At 49.4% G+C, this 26,261-nt stretch overlaps 11 protein-coding genes across 11 annotated transcripts; 7 read left to right on the top strand and 4 right to left on the bottom strand.

The window, feature by feature from the left end:
* The first annotated feature begins 60 nt into the window (after positions 1-60).
* Positions 61-1,053, top strand: K444DRAFT_84698 (uncharacterized protein). The gene is made up of 4 exons (XM_024888753.1): positions 61-132; positions 180-267; positions 415-649; positions 702-1,053. Exons 1-4 carry the CDS (start codon positions 106-108, stop codon positions 751-753), a joined length of 402 nt encoding a protein of 133 aa, XP_024732848.1. The 5' UTR covers positions 61-105; the 3' UTR covers positions 754-1,053.
* A 1,039-nt stretch (positions 1,054-2,092) lies between these two features.
* On the top strand, positions 2,093-3,685 carry K444DRAFT_617025 (uncharacterized protein). Its single transcript, XM_024881034.1, has 5 exons — positions 2,093-2,382; positions 2,488-2,578; positions 2,629-3,006; positions 3,065-3,231; positions 3,284-3,685. Exons 2-5 carry the CDS (start codon positions 2,521-2,523, stop codon positions 3,395-3,397), a joined length of 717 nt encoding a protein of 238 aa, XP_024732847.1. The 5' UTR covers positions 2,093-2,382; positions 2,488-2,520; the 3' UTR covers positions 3,398-3,685.
* A 139-nt stretch (positions 3,686-3,824) lies between these two features.
* Positions 3,825-5,297, top strand: K444DRAFT_596103 (phosphoglycerate kinase; the record flags this gene model as incomplete). Its single annotated transcript, XM_024878416.1, has 3 exons — positions 3,825-3,992; positions 4,057-4,477; positions 4,531-5,297. The coding sequence occupies exons 1-3, from the start codon at positions 3,927-3,929 to the stop codon at positions 5,295-5,297; spliced, it is 1,254 nt and encodes a 417-aa protein (XP_024732846.1). The 5' UTR covers positions 3,825-3,926.
* Positions 5,298-5,497: 200 nt separating this feature from the next.
* On the bottom strand, positions 5,498-5,919 carry K444DRAFT_617023 (uncharacterized protein). Its single transcript, XM_024881033.1, has one exon. It carries the CDS (start codon positions 5,800-5,802, stop codon positions 5,629-5,631), a length of 174 nt encoding a protein of 57 aa, XP_024732845.1. The 5' UTR covers positions 5,803-5,919; the 3' UTR covers positions 5,498-5,628.
* A 540-nt stretch (positions 5,920-6,459) lies between these two features.
* Positions 6,460-9,263, top strand: K444DRAFT_568205 (outer membrane protein-like protein iml2). The gene is made up of 3 exons (XM_024877196.1): positions 6,460-7,165; positions 7,222-8,701; positions 8,760-9,263. The coding sequence occupies exons 1-3, from the start codon at positions 6,805-6,807 to the stop codon at positions 9,007-9,009; spliced, it is 2,091 nt and encodes a 696-aa protein (XP_024732844.1). The 5' UTR covers positions 6,460-6,804; the 3' UTR covers positions 9,010-9,263.
* A 72-nt stretch (positions 9,264-9,335) lies between these two features.
* K444DRAFT_645581 (glycoside hydrolase family 53 protein) lies at positions 9,336-10,598 on the bottom strand (the record flags this gene model as incomplete). Its single annotated transcript, XM_024885101.1, has 3 exons — positions 9,336-10,158; positions 10,207-10,470; positions 10,531-10,598. 3 exons carry the CDS (start codon positions 10,596-10,598, stop codon positions 9,336-9,338), a joined length of 1,155 nt encoding a protein of 384 aa, XP_024732843.1.
* A 1,219-nt stretch (positions 10,599-11,817) lies between these two features.
* On the bottom strand, positions 11,818-14,046 carry K444DRAFT_537110 (uncharacterized protein; the record flags this gene model as incomplete). The annotated part of the gene is made up of 3 exons (XM_024875441.1): positions 11,818-13,595; positions 13,717-13,827; positions 13,974-14,046. The coding sequence occupies 3 exons, from the start codon at positions 14,044-14,046 to the stop codon at positions 11,818-11,820; spliced, it is 1,962 nt and encodes a 653-aa protein (XP_024732842.1).
* A 1,854-nt stretch (positions 14,047-15,900) lies between these two features.
* Positions 15,901-17,232, top strand: K444DRAFT_83959 (uncharacterized protein). Its single transcript, XM_024888751.1, has one exon. It carries the CDS (start codon positions 16,288-16,290, stop codon positions 16,990-16,992), a length of 705 nt encoding a protein of 234 aa, XP_024732841.1. The 5' UTR covers positions 15,901-16,287; the 3' UTR covers positions 16,993-17,232.
* Positions 17,233-17,844: 612 nt separating this feature from the next.
* On the bottom strand, positions 17,845-19,821 carry K444DRAFT_537523 (uncharacterized protein; the record flags this gene model as incomplete). Its single annotated transcript, XM_024875472.1, has 4 exons — positions 17,845-17,913; positions 17,961-18,509; positions 18,552-19,052; positions 19,138-19,821. 4 exons carry the CDS (start codon positions 19,819-19,821, stop codon positions 17,845-17,847), a joined length of 1,803 nt encoding a protein of 600 aa, XP_024732840.1.
* Positions 19,822-20,650: 829 nt separating this feature from the next.
* On the top strand, positions 20,651-23,094 carry K444DRAFT_536931 (uncharacterized protein; the record flags this gene model as incomplete). Its single annotated transcript, XM_024875421.1, has 5 exons — positions 20,651-21,941; positions 21,992-22,069; positions 22,122-22,294; positions 22,351-23,003; positions 23,052-23,094. 5 exons carry the CDS (start codon positions 20,651-20,653, stop codon positions 23,092-23,094), a joined length of 2,238 nt encoding a protein of 745 aa, XP_024732839.1.
* A 364-nt stretch (positions 23,095-23,458) lies between these two features.
* On the top strand, positions 23,459-26,159 carry K444DRAFT_568189 (uncharacterized protein). The gene is made up of 2 exons (XM_024877194.1): positions 23,459-23,663; positions 23,839-26,159. Exons 1-2 carry the CDS (start codon positions 23,515-23,517, stop codon positions 25,994-25,996), a joined length of 2,307 nt encoding a protein of 768 aa, XP_024732838.1. The 5' UTR covers positions 23,459-23,514; the 3' UTR covers positions 25,997-26,159.
* Positions 26,160-26,261: the final 102 nt, after the last annotated feature.

Genomic DNA, 26,261 nt, shown 5'->3' with positions numbered 1-26,261 from the left:
TCATCACGTGATACGGATGGAGGATCCATCAGCCGAAGCAAAATGGAGAGTTCGACCTCTACCTCGACTGCTTCGCATTCAATTGACACCATCACATCTGTCACCATGCTCTCACAAACGTTTCGAGCTTCGGTATGAGATCCCCTCAGCTTCTGGGATAAGTTAAATAACTCTTGTAGCGTTCCTCGATCGCCCGTGTCGCGAGACAACAAGCTTCCGGCATGGTGATCAAGCGCACTTTCATCACTCCTACAGCTGTTCGACAAGGTTCGTAGCCCATACACTTCAATATGGAGCCTCTCAGTATTCGTTCCCATAGGAGAAGCTCATCTGTGATGTCCAGCTTCGTTCGGCGTCCCCTTCTGTCTCTCTCCTGCGGTCTTCGAGAAAAAGTAGCTGATGTTCTTCCCCCAGCGGATCTCGTCCAAGACCTCTACATGAAGGAGCTGAAAGCCTATAAAGTCCCACCAGTGAAAGCTGGTGACGCCGATGCCCACGTCCAGAAGTTCTCACCACCACAGGCACCCAAATCCCCCGAGGAAGCAGACATCGCGAACGAGTTGAAGGCATACGAGGCACAAACAGTCGAAATCGAGGGACAGGCTGAGGGTGGTGCTGTTGAGCAGGAAGTCGACTGGTTTGAAGAGGAGCCTGAGGAGGAGACTGCTCATCACTAGACGTGCTGGCGGATGCTTCCTGAGGTCGACAAGCGGTTGGAGGGTGACGGGCGAGATGAAGATTCTGCGTGTATAGCATAACTAGAGAATCAAACTTTGTACAGTTTGTGGTTATGCTGTGTGGCCCGTCTGCTTTTTTCAATGGCCGTTGAAAATCTCAATGCGTTATGGATGGCTAACAAAGCCGTGGACTCTTTACGACTCGAGTTGGGTCTTGGCAATTCCTTCGCATTCTGATCCTCTGAGAGCTACCAAATCTTCGACACCGGTGTTTCCATACAAAGTAAATTTTGGCAACAGGAAGAGTTTTTGTGCAAAGCCGAAGACGTCCAAATAAGCAGGATGGATCTCCTGTCTCTTCTTTTCACATTTTACATCTCCTATCCCCAATTCCCACTCATAACAACACGAACAGAAGCATTATCGGCTGAAATCCCTAGTCTTGTGGAATTCGCTGAAAGAGAGCGCTGAGATCATTTCTAGGACAAGGCAAGTACTGAAATATTGTGTGTGTGATTCACTCCACTGGAACTGTATCTGATTTTGGTTCAGAGAGGAGCACGGGATGCTGTTCCTTATTATATCCACTCCCCTCTTGTTCGAGTTTCAGTGTTGTCATTTCTCTTGAATTCGGAACAGACATCTTTAAGAAGAACCTTTTTCTATCATTCTCTGTTCAAGGGCTTTCGAATTCGATTGTGTGGTTTTGGGATGGTCTGACCGTTCGAAGTAAGAAAACTGCAAAGATGATTTGATGCAGAAGGTTCAAGAATCCTTTGAGTGTCAACAGGAGACATCCCATTAAATGAAAGGAGAGCAATAGAATTGGGGGACAGACGCTGAGGGGCCAGGAATGGCGAATTTCCATGCTGCTCTTCCTATTCGAGTATTCTCCCAACATCGGGCTAAGTGATCGAATCTTCAAGTTCTCCCATTCTGTCTTTCTTTCAACAAGAATGAGCTCTTTGCTTTAAAGCTAGGCAAACTGTCAGTGTATATGGAATCATTCACTCTAACAGGCACCCGAAACCAGGCAGGGTATGAAGTGCACAGCATCAAGAAATCTTAAGACTCAGGGAGAAATCATAATGGAACAAGTCTAATGTATCTAAGGATTAACGTTAGCTTCAACCACAGTCTCTTGAGGAGGGGCGAATAGTTCAGATGGTAGAAACATTTCCATGGCATCATAGAGTTTCAAGAGCAAGGCTTGCTCCAGGACTCTACTTACAATTGTCACATTCTCGAGAAAGACTATTTTGAGAACAAATTGACGTGGAATAGCCCGCACCGCCATGACTGAGGGATCCTTGATTACTGTTGCACAAGACCACTCGGGACCCGCCATAGGCTGTGGTGCATTGGTGCCGCTTGCGACTGTCGCAGGTAGAGAGAGTCAGCCCGGACAGGCAGAGGCCTCAAACATCTTCTATGCGCTCTTCTTCAGTCATTTCTCATGCACATATAACAACAATTGTGATATCTTGTAGATTGTTGTAGAGCGTTCATTTCGCAAATCAACCCCGACCGCCTGGTTCGACAGTCGAAACCTGGCCCCAATTTTGCGACGTCATTTCGCCAGACTCACCCTCTGAAGTAATACTCAATCCTTTAAATCCCCCACAACTCAATCACCATGGTCCTAGAAATCCCTCGACGGAAGTTCTTTCGGACTATAAACAGCAAATACATTTATGGGCGAGTTGTAAGTGTTTCCAGACGGGTTCTGAGTCCTGTTATCGGCGGCGTTTGTCAACAGTGGCAGATCCCAAAAACAGGATTGCTCGTGCTAATTCATTTCTCACGGCAGCCCCTCGTACATACTGTTATCTTCCTCATAGAAATGGCCATCCTTGGCAGGCTGGCGGCGAAATTCAATAGCTACTATGCCGACCGTCCTGGTACAATCTACACTGCCATGGAAGATGAAGTGATACTGATACCTCTGCAGTGCTCACGATGATGATTACGAACGCAGTGCTGGGAGGAATAGCAGATACGGTAGCACAGTCTATAACAGCTATTCGATTGGCTGCACTTCGGAAAGCTGGAGGAATTACCAAGGACGATACAATGGCTATTGAGATCCACGAGCTCGACAGGAAGAATCCCCTCCTCGAACAGGATATCATCCCAGACTCGAAATTCCTACCCCCACCCTTCGACTTTGAGAGATTGACTCGATTCATGGCTTACGGCTTTTTGATGGCTCCAGTGCAATTCAAGTGGTTCAAGTTCTTATCGAAGGCATTCCCCGTTACACCAAAGAGTGGATTTGGAGCTGCACTCAAGATGGTTGCATTTGATCAACTGATCTTTGCACCCGTTGGTATGTCTTCGTTTGGGTAATGATCAGAAAGACGCCTTTGATGCTAACGACAAGCCAGGTATTGCCACTTTCTTTACTGTTATGACCATCGCAGAAGGTGGCGGACGAAGAGCGGTGTCCCATAAGCTGCGAGACATGTACCTTCCAACTCTAAAGGCCAACTTCATGGTTTGGCCTCTTGTGCAAATAATCAATTTCCGTCTGATGCCACTCCAATTCCAGCTGGCAAGCATCTCTCAGTCTATCAATCTAGCTATCATGCTAATCCTCATCACAGCCCTTCGTATCATCCGTTGGTATTGCTTGGACCGCATATTTATCTCTTTCGAACGCTGCTGAAGAAGCCGATGCTAGGTCTGCTCCTCAATCGCCAAATATCCGCTTGCTCTGATTGATTTGGGTCCAGGTCTGGACGAAAGCAATGGGATAAAGGCATTGGGAACTCGGCGTTATGAATTTCGATCCCTTGAGGACCAAAATGAATTGCAACTCATGAATGGTGTTTCCAGAGTTCCTGGAAGGCGGCGACGGAAATTGTATGGATGGTTATTGGAGTTTAAGGCAGACGGAGTTGTTGGGAGCAAATGTACACATATATTTTAACGATTGAGATTCTCAAAATATATCCGCAGCAACTTCTGCATCAAAGGAATAGATACGCAGTACCACAGAACTTTCGATGCACACAATTTCGATGATCTGTTGCTGATCTGAAAAAAATCGGATGTCGACCCACCTGCAGGGGGGAAAACATCCCACCACAACTCACATGCAAGCTCAAGCCATTGGAGGGGTAGCAATCAAACCCACGCTTCCTTCCTTTTTTTTCACTCATCAACCACAGATCCTCAAACAAAATCCCTCACAATCTTGAAAGAAAAAACTTTTCGAAGAACACTGGTAGATCATCAATTGCAATCATGTCTCTCTCCAGCAAGCTCTCGATCACCGACGTCGACCTCTCGGGAAAGCGAGTCCTCATCAGAGTGAGCTCTCTCCAAATTGGTGGGATGCGCTCATGAATTGTTACTGACGAGGCTGTCGCAACAGGTCGATTTCAATGTCCCTCTCGACGCGGATAAGAAGGTTACCAATACCCAGCGTATTGCGGGAGCTGTCCCAACAATCAAATACGCTATTGACCATGGCGCGAAGGCCGTTATCCTCATGTCCCATCTCGGCCGTCCAGACGGAAAGGTCTCAGCCAAGTACTCTCTAAAGCCTGTTGTGCCAGAATTGGAGAAGCTGCTTGGAAAGAGCGTCGAATTCGCTCCTGATTGTGTTGGGCCCGAAGTTGAGGCTATCGTCAACAAAGCAAGCGGTGGTCAGGTCATTCTTTTGGAGAATCTGCGTTTCCATGCTGAGGAGGAGGGAAGCTCCAAGGACATAGACGGAAAGAAGGTCAAGGCGGATAAGGAGAAGGTTACGGAGTTCCGAAAGGGTTTGACAGCCTTAGGAGACATCTACATCAGTGAGTCTCACTGAGACTTTACTCGAGCTACAATCTACTAATTCGGAAAACAGATGATGCCTTCGGAACTGCCCACCGCGCCCACAGCTCCATGGTTGGCGTTGACCTCCCACAAAAAGCCTCCGGGTTCCTGATGAAGAAGGAACTGGAATACTTTGCAAAGGCTCTTGAGAACCCTCAACGTCCCTTCTTGGCAATCTTGGGTGGAGCCAAGGTCTCAGACAAGATTCAGCTCATCGACAACCTTCTCGGAAAGGTCGATAGCTTGATCATCTGTGGTGGAATGGCTTTCACCTTTAAGAAGACATTGGAGAATGTCAAGATTGGCAATAGTCTCTTTGATGAGGCTGGTAGCAAGACTGTTGGAGATCTTGTTGCAAAGGCAAAGAAGAACAATGTTGAGATTGTGCTTCCCGTCGACTATATCACTGCGGACAAATTCGACAAGGATGCAACCACTGGCACAGCTACTGATGAGGAAGGTATTCCGGACGGATGGATGGGTCTCGACTGCGGCCCAAAGAGTATTGAACTCTTCAAGAGTACGATCAGTAAGGCCAAGACCATCCTCTGGAACGGCCCACCTGGGGTGTTCGAATTTGATGCCTTTGCCAAGGGTACGAAAGCAACTCTCGATGCCGCAGTTGATGCCGCACAAAACGGAAAGATTGTTATCATTGGCGGTGGTGATACCGCAACTGTTGCTGCCAAGTACAAGGTCGAGGAGAAGCTCAGCCACGTCTCGACCGGTGGTGGAGCATCCCTCGAGCTTCTCGAAGGAAAGGAACTCCCCGGTGTCACAGCCCTGTCGAGTAAGTGAACGTTGGCAGAACGAGTGGCTCCAGACTCTGATGCAACGAAGGCCATTCAAGCAAATCCAGCCTGTAATGAATTGATGAAGCACGTCGTACACAGCTCTATCATGTCCAATGTAGAATCCTTTTGGTCTTGATTTGCTTCGCTCATCGAAGGCAGTGATGTCCATTATATGCTACCCTTTTATAGTGACCTCTTGTAACCCCGTGAACTCCAGTACGATTATGTACAACATGTTCTTTCGTCAACGTTTCTTGCTCGCCTCGACCTTCTTGAGCTCCTCCCTGGAATTAAAATTAGCTCCGGTACCAAGTGAAGGTAATCTCGCAGGTGGCCTACTTCAGTTGCGCCGAAAAGTCTTCACTCGTGTCGTCATCATCCCAGCTCTCCTCCCACAGATGTGTGTTGTCACCAGGCACTTCTGTATCTTCTTGGGTCCAGTCTGCCATCACACAATGATCAGCATTTGCCTTCCAAGCTATATTTCCGCCTGCCGCCAGCTTGTGCATTCCCAACAAGCCACAAGCGAAGCACAAGGCAACATACTCTCTACTGGGAAATCCTCAAACTCATCATCTTCCTCCAATGCAGCCGCTGGCTTTGCGTCCTTCGTTGGTTCAGCGTTCTTGTCTGTTGCGGCGGCCTTGGCTGCTGGTGCCGCGCCAGAAGCTGGAGCTGCGGACATGACGGTAAAGGTGAAGGTAAGATGAGGTGAGAGAAATGCGACGGAGATACCGTTCAACTAGATCGTATTCGGAACGAGGGATTGGAAGTTGAGGCTGTGGTAGAAGCTTGTCTTGAAGCAAGCGGTTCTTTCTGGACCTTGACGGCAAAACTGACCAGGCTCGCAGTGGACAGCAAAAGCGGCACTAAATTCCCAGTGTCCCAAATCAACGCGGAACAATTTCCGATGCTTCCCTAGTGAAATTTTCCTTCGTTTTATAAACATTCAAATTCAACTTCCACTTATTGTCTATGAAGTTACGGAACAGTTAAAAACTGTCTCCTCTCAACGACTAGCTTGATTGAGGACATATATAACTGTTGCCGCTTTTTCTGTCCCACGCGAGCCAGGGTTCGGCCACTTCAGGTCCCGACGCCGTCTCACCACGCTTGAGGCTGAGCTTACGAAACAAGTTACGGTGAAGTAGACTGGAACTTTCTTTGCCGACTTCTGAATTCTTCCTTACTTGTTCGTGCCCTTTGGGATATATCGAATTTCTTCGTTAGGTTATTCATCTTTGGCTTTGGGTGGATCTGTTGCAATTTCTTTTATCTTTCCTTGTATTGTTTGTATTGTCTGGGGTCACGGACTTGTCATTCTCTCTGGGGACTCGTTTCTGGTTCGCGGCATTTCAAACTCTTCCCTTTTTGCAGAATCTATCGTTATTCTTAACATCGATATCGACGTCGACTCTCAACTGTTGCAGCGTTCTCGGCCTCCTATGGTACTTATCCCGAGTCTTCCGCGTTGTTGAGACTCTATCTCGCAGGGGGATTCAGGCACCAATATGAGTCGCTGGTTTCGGTCAGCGGCGACGCCAAAGGCTCCCGCAATGGTTGCTGAAGAAGAGGATGCACATCTTCAGCAAGTTGAGCATGCGCTCCTGCAGTTGCTGAACGATGATATTGCAGAAGCCGACAGGATCCTGAAGCAGCATAACTCATCTTACCACCATCTTGGTCGAGGAATCTCAAATTTCATTGCCTCTATGCTGGGAGTTGAGAAAGAACTTCTGAAAGATGCCGCGACCACATTGCAACTTGCTGAGAACAAAACTTGGGAAGATATGAAGAAAGCTCAAGCGTCCCCCGCTGCATACAAGTCCCCTATTTATCCTCCTGGGACTGAATATCTGCTATGTTATGCTAGTATGGCCTCCATCACCTACACTATTTAGAATCTAAGCAGCTAATTGCAAGCATAGTATCTCAATTGACCAGTGCGATCTGTGCCGTTCTTAGTGGATCGGTAACTGAAGCAGTCAAGGGTTTCTATAAGCTGAGAAAAGCTTATTTGACGTTGGATGGGATCATGGAAATTGAGTCGAACTACCTGAAGAAAAGGACTGGATCTAAAGACGGTTCCCTTGCTTCCCCAACCGTGCCTCTTGGTCATGCCCCGAGACAGGGTCTTGCGAATTCGCCTCCATCCAGCAGTCATGAAAACCAGTCCAAAATTACGAGTGAACTTGGTGCCAACGAGAAAACCAGTATCGAAATTCAAAATTATCCGAATGGAAGTGCTGGAAACGAGCCAAGGACTTCGGATCTTGAGTGCGATATTGAGAACCTATCTTTGCATAATCCCACTAGGGTCGAATCTAAGTTGCTGGATATCGATCCTGCTTCCGTTGGGATCACTTCCCATACAGATATTTTTATTCATTCTGGAACGAGGTTGTGTTACGGCATTCTGCTTGTGGTTTTTTCAATGATTGAGAATCCATTATTCAACAGGATTCTCTACATTGTTGGGTTTAAAGGGGACCGAGAGAGAGGAACGCGGTATCTTTGGCAAGCCGCCCGCTTCAACAACTTCAATAGCGCAATCGCTGGGATAACGCTGCTCGGGTATTATAATGGCCTCGTTGGATTTTGTGATATCCTGCCCACAGACCCTGGGGCAGACGACGATCTAGCTGGATACCCTAGAGCAAAGTGCAAGGTCCTGTTAACCGATATGCGCAAACGGTATCCTGATTCGAGGCTGTGGAAGATGGAAGAAGCTCGCATGCATGCCTATAACAGAAACCTTGCCGCTGCCGTCAAAATCCTAGCAGACAACTCTGATTCGAACATGAAGCAGATCGCGGTAATCAACATGTTTGAGATGTCTCTTACCACAATGTTTATCCACGATTACGAGCTTTGTGCAAGAAGCTGGATCCAGTGTTCTGAGTTGAGCTCTTGGTCGCCAACTCTATACGCCTATCTCGCTGGAGCTGCGTATGTTGAGATGTATAGAAATCTTCGGGAGAGCGATCCCACTACTGCAGCACAATACAAGGAAAAGGCCACGGAATACATTCGGAAAGGTCCACCCATGGCGGGGAGGCAGAAGGTTATGAGTAGGGATCTCCCTTTCGACACTTACATCGTCAGAAAAGTAGCGAAATGGGAAGAGCGAGTCAAGATGTGGCAGTTAGATCTTGTTGACGCTATCGGCGTGAGCCCGTTAGCCGAGATGATATTTTTTTGGGGCGGCCTAAAGAAACAGGACGCCGCTTTGTTGGAAAAGACTCTCGACATCTTGAAGTGGGAGAGAGTCAGCCATGCTGAGAAGTTCAAGGACGATTTAGATGAGACGGCCATTCATGCCGTAATTAACGCTGCCGTTCTGAGAAACCTGGAGAGACGCGACGAGGCGAGGGACTTCTTGACTGGCAAAATCTTGAACCATGACAGGTAAGCAAGCCATTTACCTCTCTCTATCCAACAAAAGCAAGAAGCTGATACCTCGCAGACATGAATTTAAAGGCCACCTGAAGGATGACTGGACTTGCCCTAATGCCCATTTTGAGATGGCATGTCTAGCCTGGAAGGAAAAAGATCTCGATGGTGCGGATCACGCAGCGAAGGTTAATGATTGCTTTGAGTGGCTGGAAAAGACTCAAAAGTGGGGAGAGGAATACGTTCTCAATTCGAGGATGTCCGTTAAAGTTTCGACCGCGTTAAATACGGTTAAGAGACACAAGAAGATTATGGGTATGTAGACTTAGAGTTCAAGATCGTGTTAATAGATGATTGCAATGTAAGAGCACCTTTCAATGCTTTGCGTACACAAACCTATGTCGAAATGTCCCACAAAAGACCGTGCATTCCGAAATCTGTTGCTCAAGGCTGAGAATTTGAATATAAAACATTTCGGGGGACAGTTGAATACCGGGCCTTGATGAGTGTACTAGAACCTCTTCTACATTGATATTGGCTGGAACTGCGTTGTACACAGAATAGTGGCAGCAGCTCTTACTAGACTTTTGAATATCTAAAGCTCCTGATATTCGCTCCACCTAACGAAACCCGCAGCTTGAATTAGACTTCAAGACCTGACGTTAAACATGCTCACTGAGCTCCTGGAGTAGCCTACAGTCTGCTCGGGATTACTGTAGTCAGGAGTGAACAATGTAGCATCCTCGCAATCGCTTCCAAGAGAAGTATTATTGAGCCATGCAGGTTCCCAATACATGACGCCTCTCCCAAGCCCAAATGGGACCTGTTGAACAATGCTGATAACATCATCAGTCCAAGTCGTTTGTCCAGCCACATCGTAAGAAATCTCCGGCTCGGAAGATGGTGGGATAGGATTATAGCGTCCCTCACATATTGCAGGGTAGTCGGTTTCTACCACTTGCACAGGCTTCCGGTACTCCTCAGCCAAGGCATTCAACGTCATTCTAAGATTATCGAATGTCGCTGATGTCCCATAAAAGGGGTAGAAAGAGAATCCAAACACATCCCAAGCAGTGATAGGTAAACCATTCTCGATCATGGCACCGAACCATCTTTGCTGAAGAGTCAGATTCCACCCATTGTCAATGTGGATCAGAACTTCTGGCTTGGCTACTCCGGCAAAGACTGCATCATCAACACCAGCCCTCGCTGCTTTCCACAGCGTGGCTAGATTCGAGAAGTTGGCAACGGTTTTGGGCCATGGTACCACGTCTACGTCGGCCTGACCCAGGGGCCAGAGCATTCCGTGACGAATCTCGTTTCCAAGCGCCACGAGATCGAGGTGGATTCCTGCTTCCTTGAAGGAGATAAGTGTATCTTTCACATACTCTCGAAGAGTAGAGGCAAGAGGTCCGAGTGTGGAGGGCCATGCTGCCGGTGGAGGTTGCTTCTGGGGATCTGCCCACGAGTCCCTATCTGACTGTTAGCTAAATAATTAAGTTCGAACGTTGGTAACTCACGAGAAATGAAAATCAAGATATATCTTATAGCCTTCATTTTGGAATCGTTTTGCGAGCTCGAGGTTATATTGTAAACCATATAACCCCCCAACTGGATTTACCCATATCCTTAGCCGGACGGTGTTCATACCGCCATCACCGAGAATAGCTTCAGCCCGTCTCGTTTCGTTGTATCGTGTAGTGTCTCTGTAGATACATCCCCCATCTTCTAACATCTTGAGGGAACTTAAGTCATGGCCTTTGAAGAAAAAAGGTTCTTCTCGGCTATTCGATATTAGCAATCACTCAGTCTGAGGATAAACGTAATGGCAATAAGAGACATACTTCGAAGGTTGTGTTGGAATGGCTCGAACTAGATGCAATGCCAACAACAATAAAATTTGGAGTCGCATATCCGAGGGAAATTTAAACTTGAAGAGGAAAGAAATTTTTCAGGATCTTCTGTGGGCAAAATATCATGGATCAAGAACGCCTGGGAGCAGCCTGGGGTTGTTATAGTAATTTAAAACCACTGTGATCCGGCAGGGGTAGATCTTCATGAGTTCACAGTGCTAACTTAGACTGGATCATGAAAATATTCCACCAATACAGGACGCTGACAAAGGCATGCAACCGGCCCCGCCGCGAACCGGAAATTCAATGTGGAGAAGTTGAACTCCCCGCATCTGCCCCGACAGTGGACGAAAATAATTGGTGCGGCAATGCGAGATGATGATCAATACTGGGGTTGCGCTTGCAGTTTTCAGAGCAGTTTTCAGGAAGCGAAAGGCATGGTAGCAAGCTTAATCGAACCTGCGTGCACGAGTAGGTTTCGATGAACAGATCAAACTTTATCTGGAGTGTAATAACCCTCTCACTCCCCTCGTGATCTGCTCAAGGACTCCTGGAAGAATGCCTTGTCGTTGCGAAACCACGAGCACGTGGCACCAAGAAGTAGGCCCCTGAGAAATCAAAATGAAGGTCGTTACCCGAAAGTCAAAGGGGTATGATTATTCCTACTTGCACTCGGCCGGATCGAGAAGGTATCCCAAACCCACACAACTCCAACCACAAAGTTCCCGGTTTCAACCTCCAGCAAAAAATGCAATGCAGACATGTGTATCCCAAGCAAAACGATCCAGCGACCCAAAATGCTCTCAACCAAGCGCGAAGCCCTATGCCAATGTGTCATCAAACACACAACGTAATCCATCCCAGTAACACAAGTTTCAAAAGAAAGGATGAACAGTCCGAAGACAACGACCACCACCTAGTTAGGTTCGGGCCAGAAATGAAAAGGGTGGGAAGAAGAAGAGTAACGAAAACCAAAATTAGAGCGACAGAGGTATATCGGTGTAGCGATGAAATGAATCCAGCCCATGAATGCTGTACTTTACAAGAACGGAGCGTAGCAAATTATAAATGAGATCCAACACAATAACAGTGACGCCAACTCCTCTACCTGGCGCAATGCAACCAGATACTTGCCGAACTGACAACTTATCCGTCTCTGGAGGTACATCGATTATTCTTGCTGTGCCGGTATGTGTGTGCACGACTCCTCAGGATGCGGACTCATCATTCCATTATGTTCGTAAGACGTAAGGATTTGGAATATTTCCATGACTGCCGTCATTGAGGCTGTCCAGCCCAGCCTCCCCAGTTGTTTCCGGATCCTGATGACTGCTGCCCTGCCCAGCCCTGGGTGCCTGGCTGAGGCCCGGAGGTGTTGGGCTGCATGAATTGTTGAGAGCCTTGATCGGGTTGGTAAAGCCCTCGCCCTTGTGTGGGATAGCCCTGACCCATTCCTTGCATGCCTGAATACTGCATGGTCTGTTGCATTTGGGGATTGCTGCCCGAATGGCGAAGTTGTGGTGGTTGTTGGTGTGGCGATTGCTGAATGTGAGGTGATTGCTGAGGTGCGTGGGTGCCGTAACCCGGGAAATGTTGTGGTGACTGTTGGGCCTGAGATGGAGGCCACATACTTTGCTGAGGAAACCCATAGGGATTTCCTCCTTGTTGAAGACTCCCTGCGCCAACGGCTAGGCCCGGAGATCTCCCCATTTGATCTGGTCTTATGGAACCTTGAGGGATTCCCCTCATCGGTGTTTGGGCAATGGGGGTTTGCTGGTGTGGAGCCTGCGAATAGCCTTGAGCAGTCATCATGTGTTGCGGTGTTTGCTGAGACATTGTTGATTGCTGAGCACTGCTCTGTGATGTCCGCGGGGACTGCATGGCCTGTGTTGACGGAAGCCCATCGTGCGTACCAGTTGGCTGAGGGGCAATATTGGATGGAGGTGCTTCACGGGGTTGTCTCCAATGGCGATCTAGGTATTCATTGCTTCGGGCGCGTTGCGAATTGACCTGTTTGTTGTATTCCGCGGCTTGATGTGCATGTGTCAGCAGCTCTGTCGTTGGGCTTGCTTGAGTACGATCCTGGTAGGCGGGACCTGTGATCTCCTGACGAGGGCGTTGAATATTGCTGTAGTCTCTCATACGCATATCGGGCTGCTCGGGTGCAAGGGTGATCATAGGAAGTTGGGTTGCACCTCCTGGTGCACCGATCATGCCTGGCTGGACCGTTTGCGGTTGAGGATGGACTCCAAAGTGCCCAGGGTTGTTACTGTAAACGATATCCCCGTGATGGCCCAGGGTTAATGAAGCAGTGGCACTAGCTTCCGCGGCGGCAGCATCTCTGGCTTTTGCAGCACCAGGCCGTTTCTCTCCTGCAAGGTCTTCCTCGGTGAATCCTTGCTTTCTAGCTTTGGTTTCCCAATAATCGTCGCGGACGCGCCTTCCGTTGATAATGACCCTGCTGCCAAATTGCCGGAACATCGACCTAGCCGTGACAATGGCAATTTGCCGGGAGCGGTAGGAAAACGGTAGGATTTCCTGGTGAATCAAATCCTCCTTCTCGGCTTGAGTCGCGATGATCTTGTACAACGACCTGTTCTTGTTAAACAGTAAATATGAATCTCGATATCCTAAGACCCTAGCACATTCCGTGGCTAGCATAAACAATTTGTCCCCTCTGTTTGGCACAAAGAATGTCCGGCATCTATATTCGCGTCCATCCAGAAGCTGACCGTTGGCTGTTACTTTCTTTTCTCCCGCTTCGTCATATTCTCTGGGGATGTATTCGTCTCCTTCCGGGCCTAACTGATCCGTTGTATGGTCCCTCACAGTGGGCAGTGCCTTAATTACGGTCTTGGTTGGGGTTGATTTGGGCGGGGATGTCTGGGTAGGAGTGACGTTGCTTATTTGAGACGGCAGAGCCGCAGTCTGCGACTGCGGGGTCTGGGGAGGAAGACTCTGAGATAACGGCATTGATGACTGAATTGGACTTTCCGGTACAGCTCCAGGAAGTCTTGATTTCATCGGTCGTCCTCGTTTTCTCGGCTTTGAGTCACCTAAAATGAGACATTATCAGCACAGTGACCAGAATCGGCACCCGCGCAGAGTAACACTTGGCTACAGGCGCATCGATGCCAGTAAATTGAGAGTGCCAGATCTCAACGAACGGCCACGTACCATCATCCCCTAAACCATCACCCGGCGCTAGGTCGCCGTATGTATCGGGAGAGCGACTGCGTTTGATGCCTCGAGGACTTGTTTCCGGAGTGATAATTGGGTTCGTCAAAGCTCCTGCTTCTTCCATGTCAGCGCTGATGACGGCAGCAGTTGATAAGCCATTTCCACAAGGACAGAACGCTCTCCTAGCAGTTGGAGGACTGGAATTGTGGAATTGTTCCAGCGAGCGAAATACGCGTTTTGCGATTGAGACCCACCTGAATTGAGCGCTGCTGGATTGATAGTGCCACCGTCCGTTACTCCAAGTCCGGCTGTCTGGGCCGAGTACATTGCCGCTGACGCTGACGGCGCGATGCAGCGACGTGAAGCACGTCAACGTCAAGTCTTCCGTCTTCCGTCTTCTGCAATGCTGGAAAGTGGCTTCTGCTTCAGCGCGTTTGCGCCCAGAAGCGCAGGATTGAAGGTTCAGCTCCTCACATATGCGATAGCCGAATCGATCGATGCGGGAGCGGATAAGAGCTGCGACCGGTGCGGCGACGAGGACGATTGGACTACCGGGGCGTCGAGGACCGTCCTAACTCACGACGAAGCTCGACGCTTCTTTGCGACGGTGCGAATCGTGGTTTCTGGCGACAGCTGCAAGTGCCCCCGCGAAGGCAAGCATGGACTGGAGTCTCTAGCGAGAAAGAGCCCCCTGCACAAGGACCGTGTGAGGATTTCTGGGGACGCAGATGTGCAGACCGCAGACCTTCCAGCCAGAGAGAGCGTCGACTTTGACGATAATGCGCGATTGGCACAGGGCGCAGAGGCAGAGCTGAGGCCGTACTTTCCTGGAAGCGGGGTGAAATGGTATAATAGGCTCAACATCCGAAAGCATGTCAGTGGCCAGGTATTGCGCTTCCCTTTCTAGCTGGTAGGCTGGTATGCGACTCTTGTTATGGATCTCGACAAATCGCCCGCCCAGCTCCACGCTGGACGCACACTGACAGCGGCGTCCCGTCTGTCTGGACGGCACGGGAATCTGTCGAGCACAAGCGCCGCTGCCCACAGCTGCAGCCTGCAGCCTGCAGCCTGCAGTCCGACGAAACCGTGTGCGAACGGCGGGCTTCGGAGGAGAGGACCTCGGCGGCCCGTATTTTGTTCGGGAAACAAGCTGAGGGACAGGAATGATGATGCTGCGAACTGGAACCGGTGAGATTCCGAGAGGCTAGGTCTTGGGCGCGTCCGGATCTATTTTTATCTGCGCGGATGGACCGGCTGTCAATAATGAAAGCTGTCTTCGTATGACTGTCTCGATGGGAGTCGCGTTTGCTGAGAGAACGATCGCTTGGGAGCAATGATGGACCATGGATGCCCGTGAGATCAGCCTGCGGACGACCCTGGTAGATACGGCGTGCTAGTGCGAAAGGGGGGCCGAAAGGGGCAATAAGTGCAGGATTGAGGCTGCCAATTTTCTGTTGCCTTCTTCATATGTCCGGCCCTCGGGAACGGAGCTCAGGGTTAATATTAATCAGGACAAGTCCATTCTTGAATCCTATGGCGAGGGAGGAGGAGAGACACGACCTCCCTGATCCAGGAGGGGGTCGACAAAGAAGGCAACGCGGGGCAGGCCGAGCAGCCGTGCCGGGGCTGGGAGTCGACGACTCGACCCGACCTCGACATCGACATCGACATCGACATCAACATCGATGTCTTTCGCGTCGCGCTAATCAGGCAGCCGTGCCGAGCGAATATCAGATCCAAGCTACGGCAGGCTACTCGGCGTCTGGGAGCTCGTATTGGTTGTGTGAGCAGTGAGCACCGCGAAGAGTCATCAAGAAGTGAAGGTAATGGGGGAGAAAAGGAGGGGCATCGCGCATGTGCCAGCTATTGGTGGGCCGCCGGGCCCCACCCGCGGCGCGTGGCGCGTGGCGGGGGACTTCTGTTCACTCCTGACTCCTCAGGTTATGATGGCAAAATCGAACCCATAGGAAGGCAATAATACACAGTATAAGGTCAGCCAGCGCTCGGGCACAGCACGAGTAATGGAGAAAAGAATCAGCCCCAATCGTGGCATGTACCGTCCATGTGATCGGACTCCAAGCGAAGGATTCCCTGCCTCTGGATTCTCTTCGGAGAATTGAGAGAGTTGGTTTCCAGGTTACTGCCCCATCGAAACTAACGCCCCCCGGACCTGTGCTGGGTTGGGCTAGGCCCGAGCCTCACAGCGTATCCTTCTGACTACATTCTTCAACTAGTTGCGCTAATTATCCATCCCGAAAATTGATCTTCTGAGCTGCGACCGCGAGGCGAGCTTGCCGGCACATCGCCGTTGAGGCCCCATGAGGGTGGCGCAGGTGCAGAAAACACTGACTCTATCGGCATCAGACTGACCAGGCCTGCCAGCCATCCAGACGGACATACAGACAGACGATTCGCACGGTGCACAAAGCTCACCACGCGGGAGAGCTTTGGCCCGACCCCATCCATGATGTCCACGGGCAGAGCCGCACCTTGCATTTGGGCCATGTGACAACCCCATGCAAGACATGGCGGCATTCTTTGGAAAATGGACCTTGTCGAGATGCTCCGATGAGGGTGTGCTGCAGATGGTCTGTCATTCGAGGCTTCGGTCTGCTCAACCAGATTCGCTGTGGTGGATTCGTCAACCCACGCTCCAGCATGCCAGCCCTCAGCGCCTACAGCTCTCCGTTGGCTTCATATGCAGAACATACGTCTGGCTTTGCATTGCTGGATGCTGGGGCGCTCTGCCACCCTCCACCTCTCCCTGCACCATCGAGGCAGCCGGCTTTCAACGAGTCAAAGCGCCCTTCTAGACCCCGGAATTTTAATCATGCCAATCGTGTGCGAGAACTTCCTTCAACATGCGACGGGAGATCTGCTGCACTCAAATTGTGTGTGGTTGTCTCGGGAATAAAACTAAGATGGTGTCTTCGTATGGAAGACCCCGAATACTTTCATAAGATACCCTCAATGAAAGACGCAGGAGAACGTCATGACTTGACTCTGATATCTATTTGCATACTTTTGCCTGACAGTATCACGCTCGAGCGGGTCCGTGGCGGCGGCAGGGAACGGTGCGCAATGAGACTATCTTGCCGATTACAAATCGGAGCCTTTCCTCGGCCACGATCGACCTCAATACTTCCAGATTCAGATTCATCCCAAAGGAAGCCCATACTCCGCAGCTTTTTATCCTTACAACACATGAAGCGTTCTAGATTTCCCAGGAACTTAAGCTCAGAAATGTTGCAGAGACAACTTGGCCACCGATAACATACAGGAGAATAAGGGTTATGTGCCAACAAACCAGTCTTGTATGATTGAGAACTATGCAGAAAGTGCGCTTGTCTAAGTTCGTCCAAGTGTCCGATCCTTCAAGAATTCACACTGAAATATGGAATTGAGGGTGGAACGAACAAGACAGACACTAGCAAATATGATTCTGGAACATGCATAATTTGGAGTGCTGTCACTTGACATTTATGTGTCTTGGATCGACGGTCAATCTTTCGATCTTCGTATTTTGGAAGCATAGGACCACGAGACTTTGGAAATGAAAGGAACCTCTTAGTTGTTGACTCAGCACAGAAGGCAAACATCGATGACTCTTTCTACTCCTGTCCGTTTTAGATAGTAGGTCACTCGACTCCTGCTGACGGTACGTTTGATCGTCTCCGGACTTCCAACACTGCCACGCAATCATAATTTGATAGTATTTCGAGCTTTCTGATATGATGCTCTGATGAATACTTCTCACTGGATTTTAAACAGACTCTTTTTAACACACCAAATGTCCTCTATTTGCAGGCGTACGAATCGGTGGAAGTAGCAAGAATTTGGGTATGAAATTCCCCTTGTGAATCTCCAACTCATATATAGGCGACAAAGAGGAAGACAAATGCGCCGACCGCAAAAAACTAAAAACTGCAGTCCCATGTCGCTCAGACTTGCCTTTACCACTTCATCATAGTATGTATAGGATTCCATCGGCATCCATAGCTACTCTCAGGTTACTACAATTGCAGAAACACACGAGAACAGCTCGGGTGAGCATCCGAAGGTACACATAACCACTCAGTAGTATCTGGGTATCATCATCGCAGTGGGGGTGCTTTTGAGATAAAATTAAGATATCAACGCTGTGCCTTTTGTATTACCCAGTTCCATCTTCGCCGTCCTTGCCCCAAATTGAATCTATTGGCTGTTAGTGAGATCATCCCAAGGGAAAAAGGAAGGCGTACTGCTCGCTTCTTCTCCTGCGCTACTGAATGCATTCCCAATTCGTATGCAAGTAAACGCAAAACCTTTTTTCCTGGCTCAAGATTTGGGATTTCTCGCTCGACCAGCACATTTGATTGGAAATCGCACTTTTGCCAGATTGGTAATTCTACTGCCCATTTGACCAATGCTTCGTCCAAATATGGAAACCGTACCTCTCGGCCCCAATGGGAGATGACGCGGTCGTCTCTGCCTAGATTTCTTTTTCCGAGCCTCTCAATGTCCAATTTGAGTTCGTCAAGAAGTCCCATGAAGCCTTGTCTCGCCCAGGCTGTAGCATGCCTGGTGTAGCCTCCGAACAGCTCGTCGGCGCCAAGCCCTGAGAGAAGGATCCTGGCAGGTGTATGGTAGGCGGTCGGCGTCGTATTAAAATTGGTCGAGGCTACTCCAGTCCCACGGGCAGCAAAATACAAGGCGTAAGCTATTGAGAGGTCCATTTCGGTGTTATGTGGATGGATGAGGTTGATGACATTGCTCCTATGAGCAGTAGTCTCTGTATAGGGGACATTGACCTGGCTGTCAGCTAGAGAATTAAATCCATATCGGCCACTTACTGCCACGAATCTCCAGCATCGACCTGGGCATACACTCTGTAACTCTTGAAAGGCTTTCCTGCCAGTCTCCCTATCTGGACAGCTTTCGAATGGAGACTGTCCACCCAAACATTCGCTGTCAACTGCTAACGAGGGGCAATTCGCGCCATTTCCACTTTTATAGACTTCGTTTCCGCCTTTCTTTGCCCTTGCTGAATCTTTGGCGGCTTTCATCACCCGTGGATTCTCGAAGGCAACATTTATCAGATCAATCTGCTCATCCAATGGTAATATATCGTGCGCCATGCGGGCCAACACGGTGCAGTCGAGTCCACCAGAGAAAAGTACAGCGACTCGTACTTGCTCTCCATCCGCTGATCCAGGTGGTAGGGGCACATTCAGAATTCGAATGTTGAGAGACTCACATAAATGACGGCGCAAATGCTGGACAGATTCACTTCGACGGTCGAGATATTGTCCTTGTGACGGATGAGCTTTATTGAACTTGCCCAAGCTCAATACCTGACATGAATCGTCAGTCACAAACTGCTCATGGACCCCAAATAAAGATCACGATCAAGCAAAGCAGTCTGAAGAGGGTACGTACAGCTCCTTCAGTAGCATGATCTTCCCATACGTGCCGGCATATCGATGCAAATGATATTGAAAGCAGATTATCGGTTGAATTTGAAGACTTTGATCTTTCACCACCTTCAAATGAAAGCTGATAGATGGCGTCGGCCTCCACCTCCTGCCAGAGATCCCTGCGGGGATCAGCCACGCTGGAGAAGTACAAGCAAGAAGAGGCGCTGTCATTCTTATAGAGAAGAGAGCGTCTTCCAAGACGGTCTCTGCCGAAATATATCTGGCCATGGATTTTGTCCACAAAAACAAAAGCGAAAGGCCCTGAAACGGTGTGCAAGATGTTGCAAATGGCAACAGCGGACTCTGTGACACTTTTTTGAGTAGAGCTTGCTCCCATCAGCAAATCAAAGAGACACTGGCCATCATTACCTATGATTGATTTTGATCCAATACTCCACGCTTCTCCGTTCCAACAAAAGACGGAACCGCTCGACGGATCTTTGAACGGCTGAGGAGTGACACGATCCCCTCTCAGAGCCAGGACGGTTGACATGGCTGAGATCCAGTAGGAAGATCCATTTTTGGTAGTGAGCTCCACGTGAGACTCTGCAGAATGGTCTGGGCCTCGCGAGCAGAGCAGATGCCGCAAGTCATCGCTCGGGCTTTTGAAGTGTTGAGTCGAGATGGAAATATGGATCCCACACATGTTGGGTTATTGGCCGCCCAAGGGCAAGCCGGAACTATGGTGCGATTTCCAAAGGTTGCGAATTTGGCGACTCTCTGAAAAATGTTATTCTTGACCTGCCCACGCTGACCAGTTGTTGTTTTTTTTTTTTTGGGCAGGGATCTCTCGCTTCAGCCTTTTCCGAGATGTCTCCCCGACGGGACGATCAGAAAAAGCGGCACCCATTTTCATACCTAGCCAGACTTAAAGGTTGTAGGAATTTCGAACTTTAGAATTTCCCGGATATTCGAAGAGATACACTTTCATGCACTAAAACCCCTGGGATATCTCAGGAGAAGAGTCCGGAATGGTCGAAGTTAACTTGGGACATTGAAAGTTCAGTGCCGCTTTTCTTGTCCTGTGCGAGGATCCATATTGTCGGGCGAGTCCCACCGTTGGTGTTTCTCAGAACGAGCCTCCGACAGCCCTCAACGACAACGGAGACGCCCCTAAGAATCCAGCGTCTCCCGATGATATTGTCAAGTTCAAGACGCTCGACACATTTGGCGCGTCTGGTTTTGCACGAAACATAAATCCGAACCGCGCTCATCGAGCTGTACCCCGCCAACATTAACAACCTCTACAACTCAACTACACGTCTCACGAGGCGCGGGTGCGTTGTATGTCTCCTCCGAGACAACCAACAGACACTATCGAATACTCAGATGAGCTTCCGGACGAGAAATCGAGGAACATAACTGGAGGAGCTGTTCGGCCACTGGGAGAGCCTCATCTAAGCTTGGGGCAGCTGAAAGATGGTCAAATTCGTGGTGTTGAGAATGCTCTAATACCTTCCCGCGACCAAGACAAGATGGATGACCTGCAATCTGCTATTGACAGTAAAAAGACTGCTGTGGAAGTTGATGATGGGGAGCCTCGAGAAGTTGGGAAGGCGGCTGTAGACACGACAAGCACGACGATGGAACATGAGACACCAGGTCATGATGTTATGGAATCTTCAACGGCGACATTGGTGCCAGATGCCACACAATCTGCGAAATCAAGTACAGGGCAAATACTGAGTCCCGAGGACCAGAGGTACTTGGATCCTACTCCAAAGACTCCCCTCCCATCACAACCACCATCCCGGTCTCCCTCCAGTGCCGCATCCATACCACATTATTCTCGTTCGACAGAAGCACCAGAAAGATCCCCAACCAGGTCAGACTCGGGGTTTGATGAGAAGGCGTCTGCGAGCGAGGATGAGCGAGAGACCAGTTCAAGGTCCGAAATACAAAGCATAATGGAGCAATTCAGTGAAGGGGGCCATGGGCCGGGCCACGAGGAAGTTATGTCGCCTAGGCTGGAGTTTGCTGGGCCCCTTCTCTCGAGTCCTATCCAACATCCTCCGAGGAAATCTAGCCTCGAGCCTCTAAATGCAAGTAACACAAGCATTTCTCAGAGCATTCAGGATTTGCGAGTTTCGTCGAGTACTTCGTTGAACGCTCAATCGCTGGATTATTCAGATGTCGGTCCCCTTGTTCCACCAAAGCCAGGTTCAATTCGTAGCTTTGGACAGCCAAATGATCGGTATCAACACTCAGACTCTCCCATGTCACCACCACTTCACAGACCCCCACCCCCAGAGCCGGAACCCGAACCTGATCTCCCTTTCGACTTCCATCGATTTCTGGAACAACTCAGGCACAAAACAGCTGACCCAGTAGCAAAGTACCTACGGTCATTTCTCGCAGAATTTGGCAAGAAGCAATGGATGGTTCATGAGCAGGTGAAGATTATTGGGGATTTCTTGGCTTTCATAACGGACAAAATGGCACAATGCGAAGTCTGGCGTGAGGTTTCTGACGCAGAGTTCGACAATGCTCGTGAGGGCATGGAGAAATTAGTTATGAATCGACTATATACACAGACATTTTCCCCTGCAATACCTCCTCCTCAGCCTATTCCTGGGACTAGGCCGAGGCGGAGAGGAGCAGAACGTCCGATGGGCCCTGGGAGGAGAGGTCAACATCAGGAAGATGTTGAACGGGACGAAGTTCTAGCGCAGAAAGTCAGCATATATGGTTGGATCAAAGAAGAACACTTAGACATTCCTGCAGTGGGCGACAGTGGCAAACGTTTCTTAGTTCTGGCTCAACAAGGTATGCCCTTCTTTAATTCATTGAGAATTCTCGAAGCTAATCCTAGGTAGAACTCCTCAAAATCAAGACATACAGAGCACCTCGAGATAAAATCATTTGCGTTTTAAATTGCTGCAAGGTCATATTTGGTAAGGACTCTTTCGTTTTTTGTCTGCATACAGCGCTAATATCTTGGCCTAGGTCTGCTCAAGCATTCTAAAGCTGATTCGTCTGCGGACTCCTTTATGCCCCTGCTGATTTATGTCGTCCTCCAAGCCAACCCCGAGCACTTGGTTTCAAATGTGCAATACATCCTGCGATTTAGAAATCAGGAGAAGCTTGGTGGAGAAGCTGGATACTACCTTTCATCTCTGGTACGTTACGTAACACCATTTTCCATCAAATGGCTGCCTTTGCTGACTTCTCCAAGTTGGGAGCTGTTCAATTTATTGAGAACTTGGACCGAACCACTTTGACTATCTCTGACGAAGATTTTGAGCGAAATGTCGAACGGGCAGTATCCGCCATTGCCGAAAAGCACCAGGCAGAGACTGCAGAACTCCCTCTTCCGAACCAACTGTCCGAAAAGTCGATTTCTAGCAGGCCTGAGGTGACTCCTCGGCATTCGATGGAAGGAGAGCCTTCGGCGGCACGAAAATCAACCTCTTCAAACGAAAATGACAGTAGTGATGGGCTTGACGAAAAGGCTGCAATGGGTGGCCTGCTTCGAACAATTCAGCGACCCTTGTCTTCAATCGGTCGCATATTCTCTGAGGAGCCCGGCACCTCGCAATCAGGCCCAGCGAGAACACCTTTGCCTGGTAACACGCCCCGTCTGAGTCCAGCTCCGCGAGTAAGTTCGGACAATCCACAAGTCCAGCAGCGCACAACTTCCCAAGATGCGAGCGTTCGAAATCGGATGAGTGCAGAAGATGCAGCTGCAAGACAAGCGAGCGCCGAGACAGCGGAAGCTCATCGAATCCAACGCGCAGAGCATTCGAATGTTGTCGAGACTCTGGCTGGTATGTTTCCGGATTTGGATAGAGAGATAATCAGCGATGTTGTAACTCAGAAAGACGGAAGGTTGGTTACTTTTGCCTCGCTGCCAGGATCCAAACTAACTTACTATAGGGTTGGTCTCGCAGTAGACGCGTGCCTCGCTCTCAGCTCGTAATGGTTTCTCTTGAGATTTGACATATGCAGGAAATACATAATATTCTTGGGAGCAGGCCGTGCAAGAAGACAAAGCTTTAGCATTTGATTTGAGCGTAGCATGGCGTTTCGTTGATATCCCATAGCCTCTTCATATGATTGCGAAAGAAGCACTCCAGCATAGAGATACGATCGGAGGATAAATTACATAGTAGTGGTAATTATTAGTCAAATGAGACGAGTACTCAAATCAAGCTTGCAAAGCAGATCGAGTTGTTGAGGGGCATTGGAAAGAAATATGGCTAATCCTCGGTCGGCTAACCTCCGAGTGACGAGCGCATTTAACAATTTAAATGTTTCGGAAGAGAATATCTTCTAGCAATCCACCAGATTCGCTGCCGATCCGATCGCAATATTTGCTATTAAGAATACCTCTTGAGCTATGGCAAAGAAGAAGAACAAGAGCCAGAATGCTGCTGAGCCCCCAGACAATCCAATTCCTCCCAGTTCTTCTGCATCAACTTCAACAAAGACGAAGGACACAAAGACAACACAGCCATCGACATCGGCTCTCATAATCTGTCGAAATAAGTGCGCTCCTCAATCTACCCATCATGTCCTCTTCTCTATATGATCTTGTCTTCCCAAAGCAAGTGTGTTCAAGATGTTGATCTGTTGATGTTGAACATTGCCTCTTTGAGGCGCATTGCGAAAACTGGGCAAACCTTTGGCTCAATTCTGCTTGCTAACGAAGATAATGTTATAGGCATTGGCGATACATCTCGTCCTTCCACGGGCCATGGCTACAATTACCCCCAGAGGTCCTTGAAAGCCTTGCACATAACAATTACAATCTGCCTCGACCTCGACCCATTGACCCCGCAGTCTTCTTCGACCTCCTCAAGATTCGACAACTCGTCGACGAAGCTACCAATCTTGCCGTACGCGCAGCGAGTGGTGTCACATCGTCTACTCTTACAAATTCCCTAAATGCTGGTAACGGACTGTTGGGCAATGGCGGGGCAGCACTGGGACTCGGACTCGGCGGAGGGGGTGGCAATGCCAAACTGAGCAGAGAACGAAAACACCGCATGAGGGAGCAGGCCACTCAGAAGCTTTCGAAGGCATATCACTTGGATGAGATTGCGTGTAGCGTTGCAACCATGCAGTCGGCATCGACGTTGGAGGACGTCGCCCAACTCGTTTTGCAGAGAAATCCGCTCGATGCAGATGCGAAATACGTGCACTTCTTCCATGAAAAGATACCTTCACGCCAACTTGCTGAGTGTACGAGCTTGCAACCACTTGACGAAGTCATTGCGGAACGCCCAAGTGAAGGTGAAATCTTGAGGACCCGTGCGGTTACGAAGATATTCAAGGACGATTTCGTTGGTGCAGCACAAGATCTTACAGCAGCACTACAAGTATGTAGATATTTTCAGAGTCAGCACAAAGCAGGAAGACAACAACTCCAGTTGGCAAGTGAGGCGTTTGCTGAAGCACAACATAACGGCAGATGGAAGGAGGAAATCAAGTTGGATGAAGAGGATCACCCAAGCAGTCTTGAAACCCAACTTCTATTCCACCGAGCTGGTGTCTACCTGACGATTGCTTGCCAACATGTCAATGAAGCTCTCCCGCCCAAAACCTCCCCCAATGGAGCGAATGATGTGAAGGCTGAGCGTGTGAATGGCATTTCAGAGTCCCAACCTGAGGAAGTCGAGAGGACTCCGGCCGAAAAAGAATCAAATCGCATATGTCTTGAGGCGCGTAAAGCCGTCAAGACAAATGCAAAGAGAGCTCTGAGGGATTACGTTGCCTATCTATCACATTTCGACTACACCCCTGGTCTACCAGCGGAGATCACAGAGGAATTTGTCCGCAAAGTAAATCAAGCAGCGAACGGATTCAAGATCCCCAGGCCACAGAACCATAGCAGAAGCCTTGACTTGGAGAGCAACTCCTCTCTGAGCAACGGCCAGCTCTCTGATGCTCTTGTGCCGCAGAATGGACTTCACAGTAGCCGTAACCGCCAACATTCTGGGACAGCTCGTTCTGAACTCCCAAGCCTTCCACCTCCAGTCGTCTATCAAATCTCAGCATTGTTCTCAGCAACTCCTCCAGCTGATCTTCCTGCATACCCGGAAACTGCGACTGCGCTTACTACCAAACAGCAACTGCCGACGACACAATCCGAGGCCGCAAAGGCTATTCTAGCGCAGACAGACTGTCACGAAGCATTAACCTACCACCCACTTCTTACAGATGCCCTTCATTCTTTGCTTCTTTGTCATTGCCTTGTCCAAACCTCGTCACGCGAATTGCAGCGCCACGCACACATGGTAGCGAGACTGGCTCGAGTATGCGACGGCTATCCTATTTTCCAAGCTGCACGTTCGCCTAGCCGTGCTGATTGGATAGAAGTTGTCCGTCGTGGCGATAATTGGATACAGCTGCAACAGTCTTGGGAGTCTCTTTGTGCTCCAGCTCCCCTCCCTGGCCAAGTGTCACCAAACCCGCAGAAGGAAACACCTGCCGAGAAGAAGGAGCGCCTCAAACAGCAGGCTATAATGGAGGCTTTAGAGGATGACCGAGTCCACGATGAGGCCAGTTTCCATGCCGCGGTTGCAGCCAGACAGCGTCGCCAGGAAGAAGAAGCCCGAAAAGCTGATGGCAAAGAAATGCCGAAACGTTGGGCTCAGGAGGATGGGAAAGAATACCCTATCAGTACTGAGAGAGCAGCAGCAATTGTGCGTTGGGTCAGAGAAGCCCCCATTGGTGGTGAAGCTGCTGGGCCTCGTAAGAAGAAGAGGGCCGGAGCCAAAGGCAAAGGCAAGGCCAAATCTAGCGTAGAGGACTCGATGTCGGGGTTGAACGTTGATGATTCTAATGACTTCGAACCCGTCGAGGAAGAAGTCGATTGAGCCGCAACATAGGGGAGAACAAAGTGTCCGGGTAAAGCAACCAATCAATGATTGTTCAAGCAAGATCTGCAAATAGTTTATGTAGAGTGCTTCCTGCATGTCACCCCGCCCTTATGTTGACATCACACTCAACTTCAGGGCGTAAATGGAGATCATGTCGCCGATTTTGAAGTATTTCTCCATCAAGTGATCGACGTCGAATGCTAACTGCAGCACCCCGCTCTGACAATCCCTGTATGTATTGTAAGGCCACGCTCCTCTGACG

Source organism: Hyaloscypha bicolor (genome assembly GCF_002865645.1).
Source record: "Hyaloscypha bicolor E unplaced genomic scaffold K444scaffold_124, whole genome shotgun sequence".
In the NCBI taxonomy this organism is placed as follows: Eukaryota; Fungi; Ascomycota; class Leotiomycetes; order Helotiales; family Hyaloscyphaceae; genus Hyaloscypha; species Hyaloscypha bicolor.
This window is presented reverse-complemented; position numbering and strand designations above follow the sequence as displayed.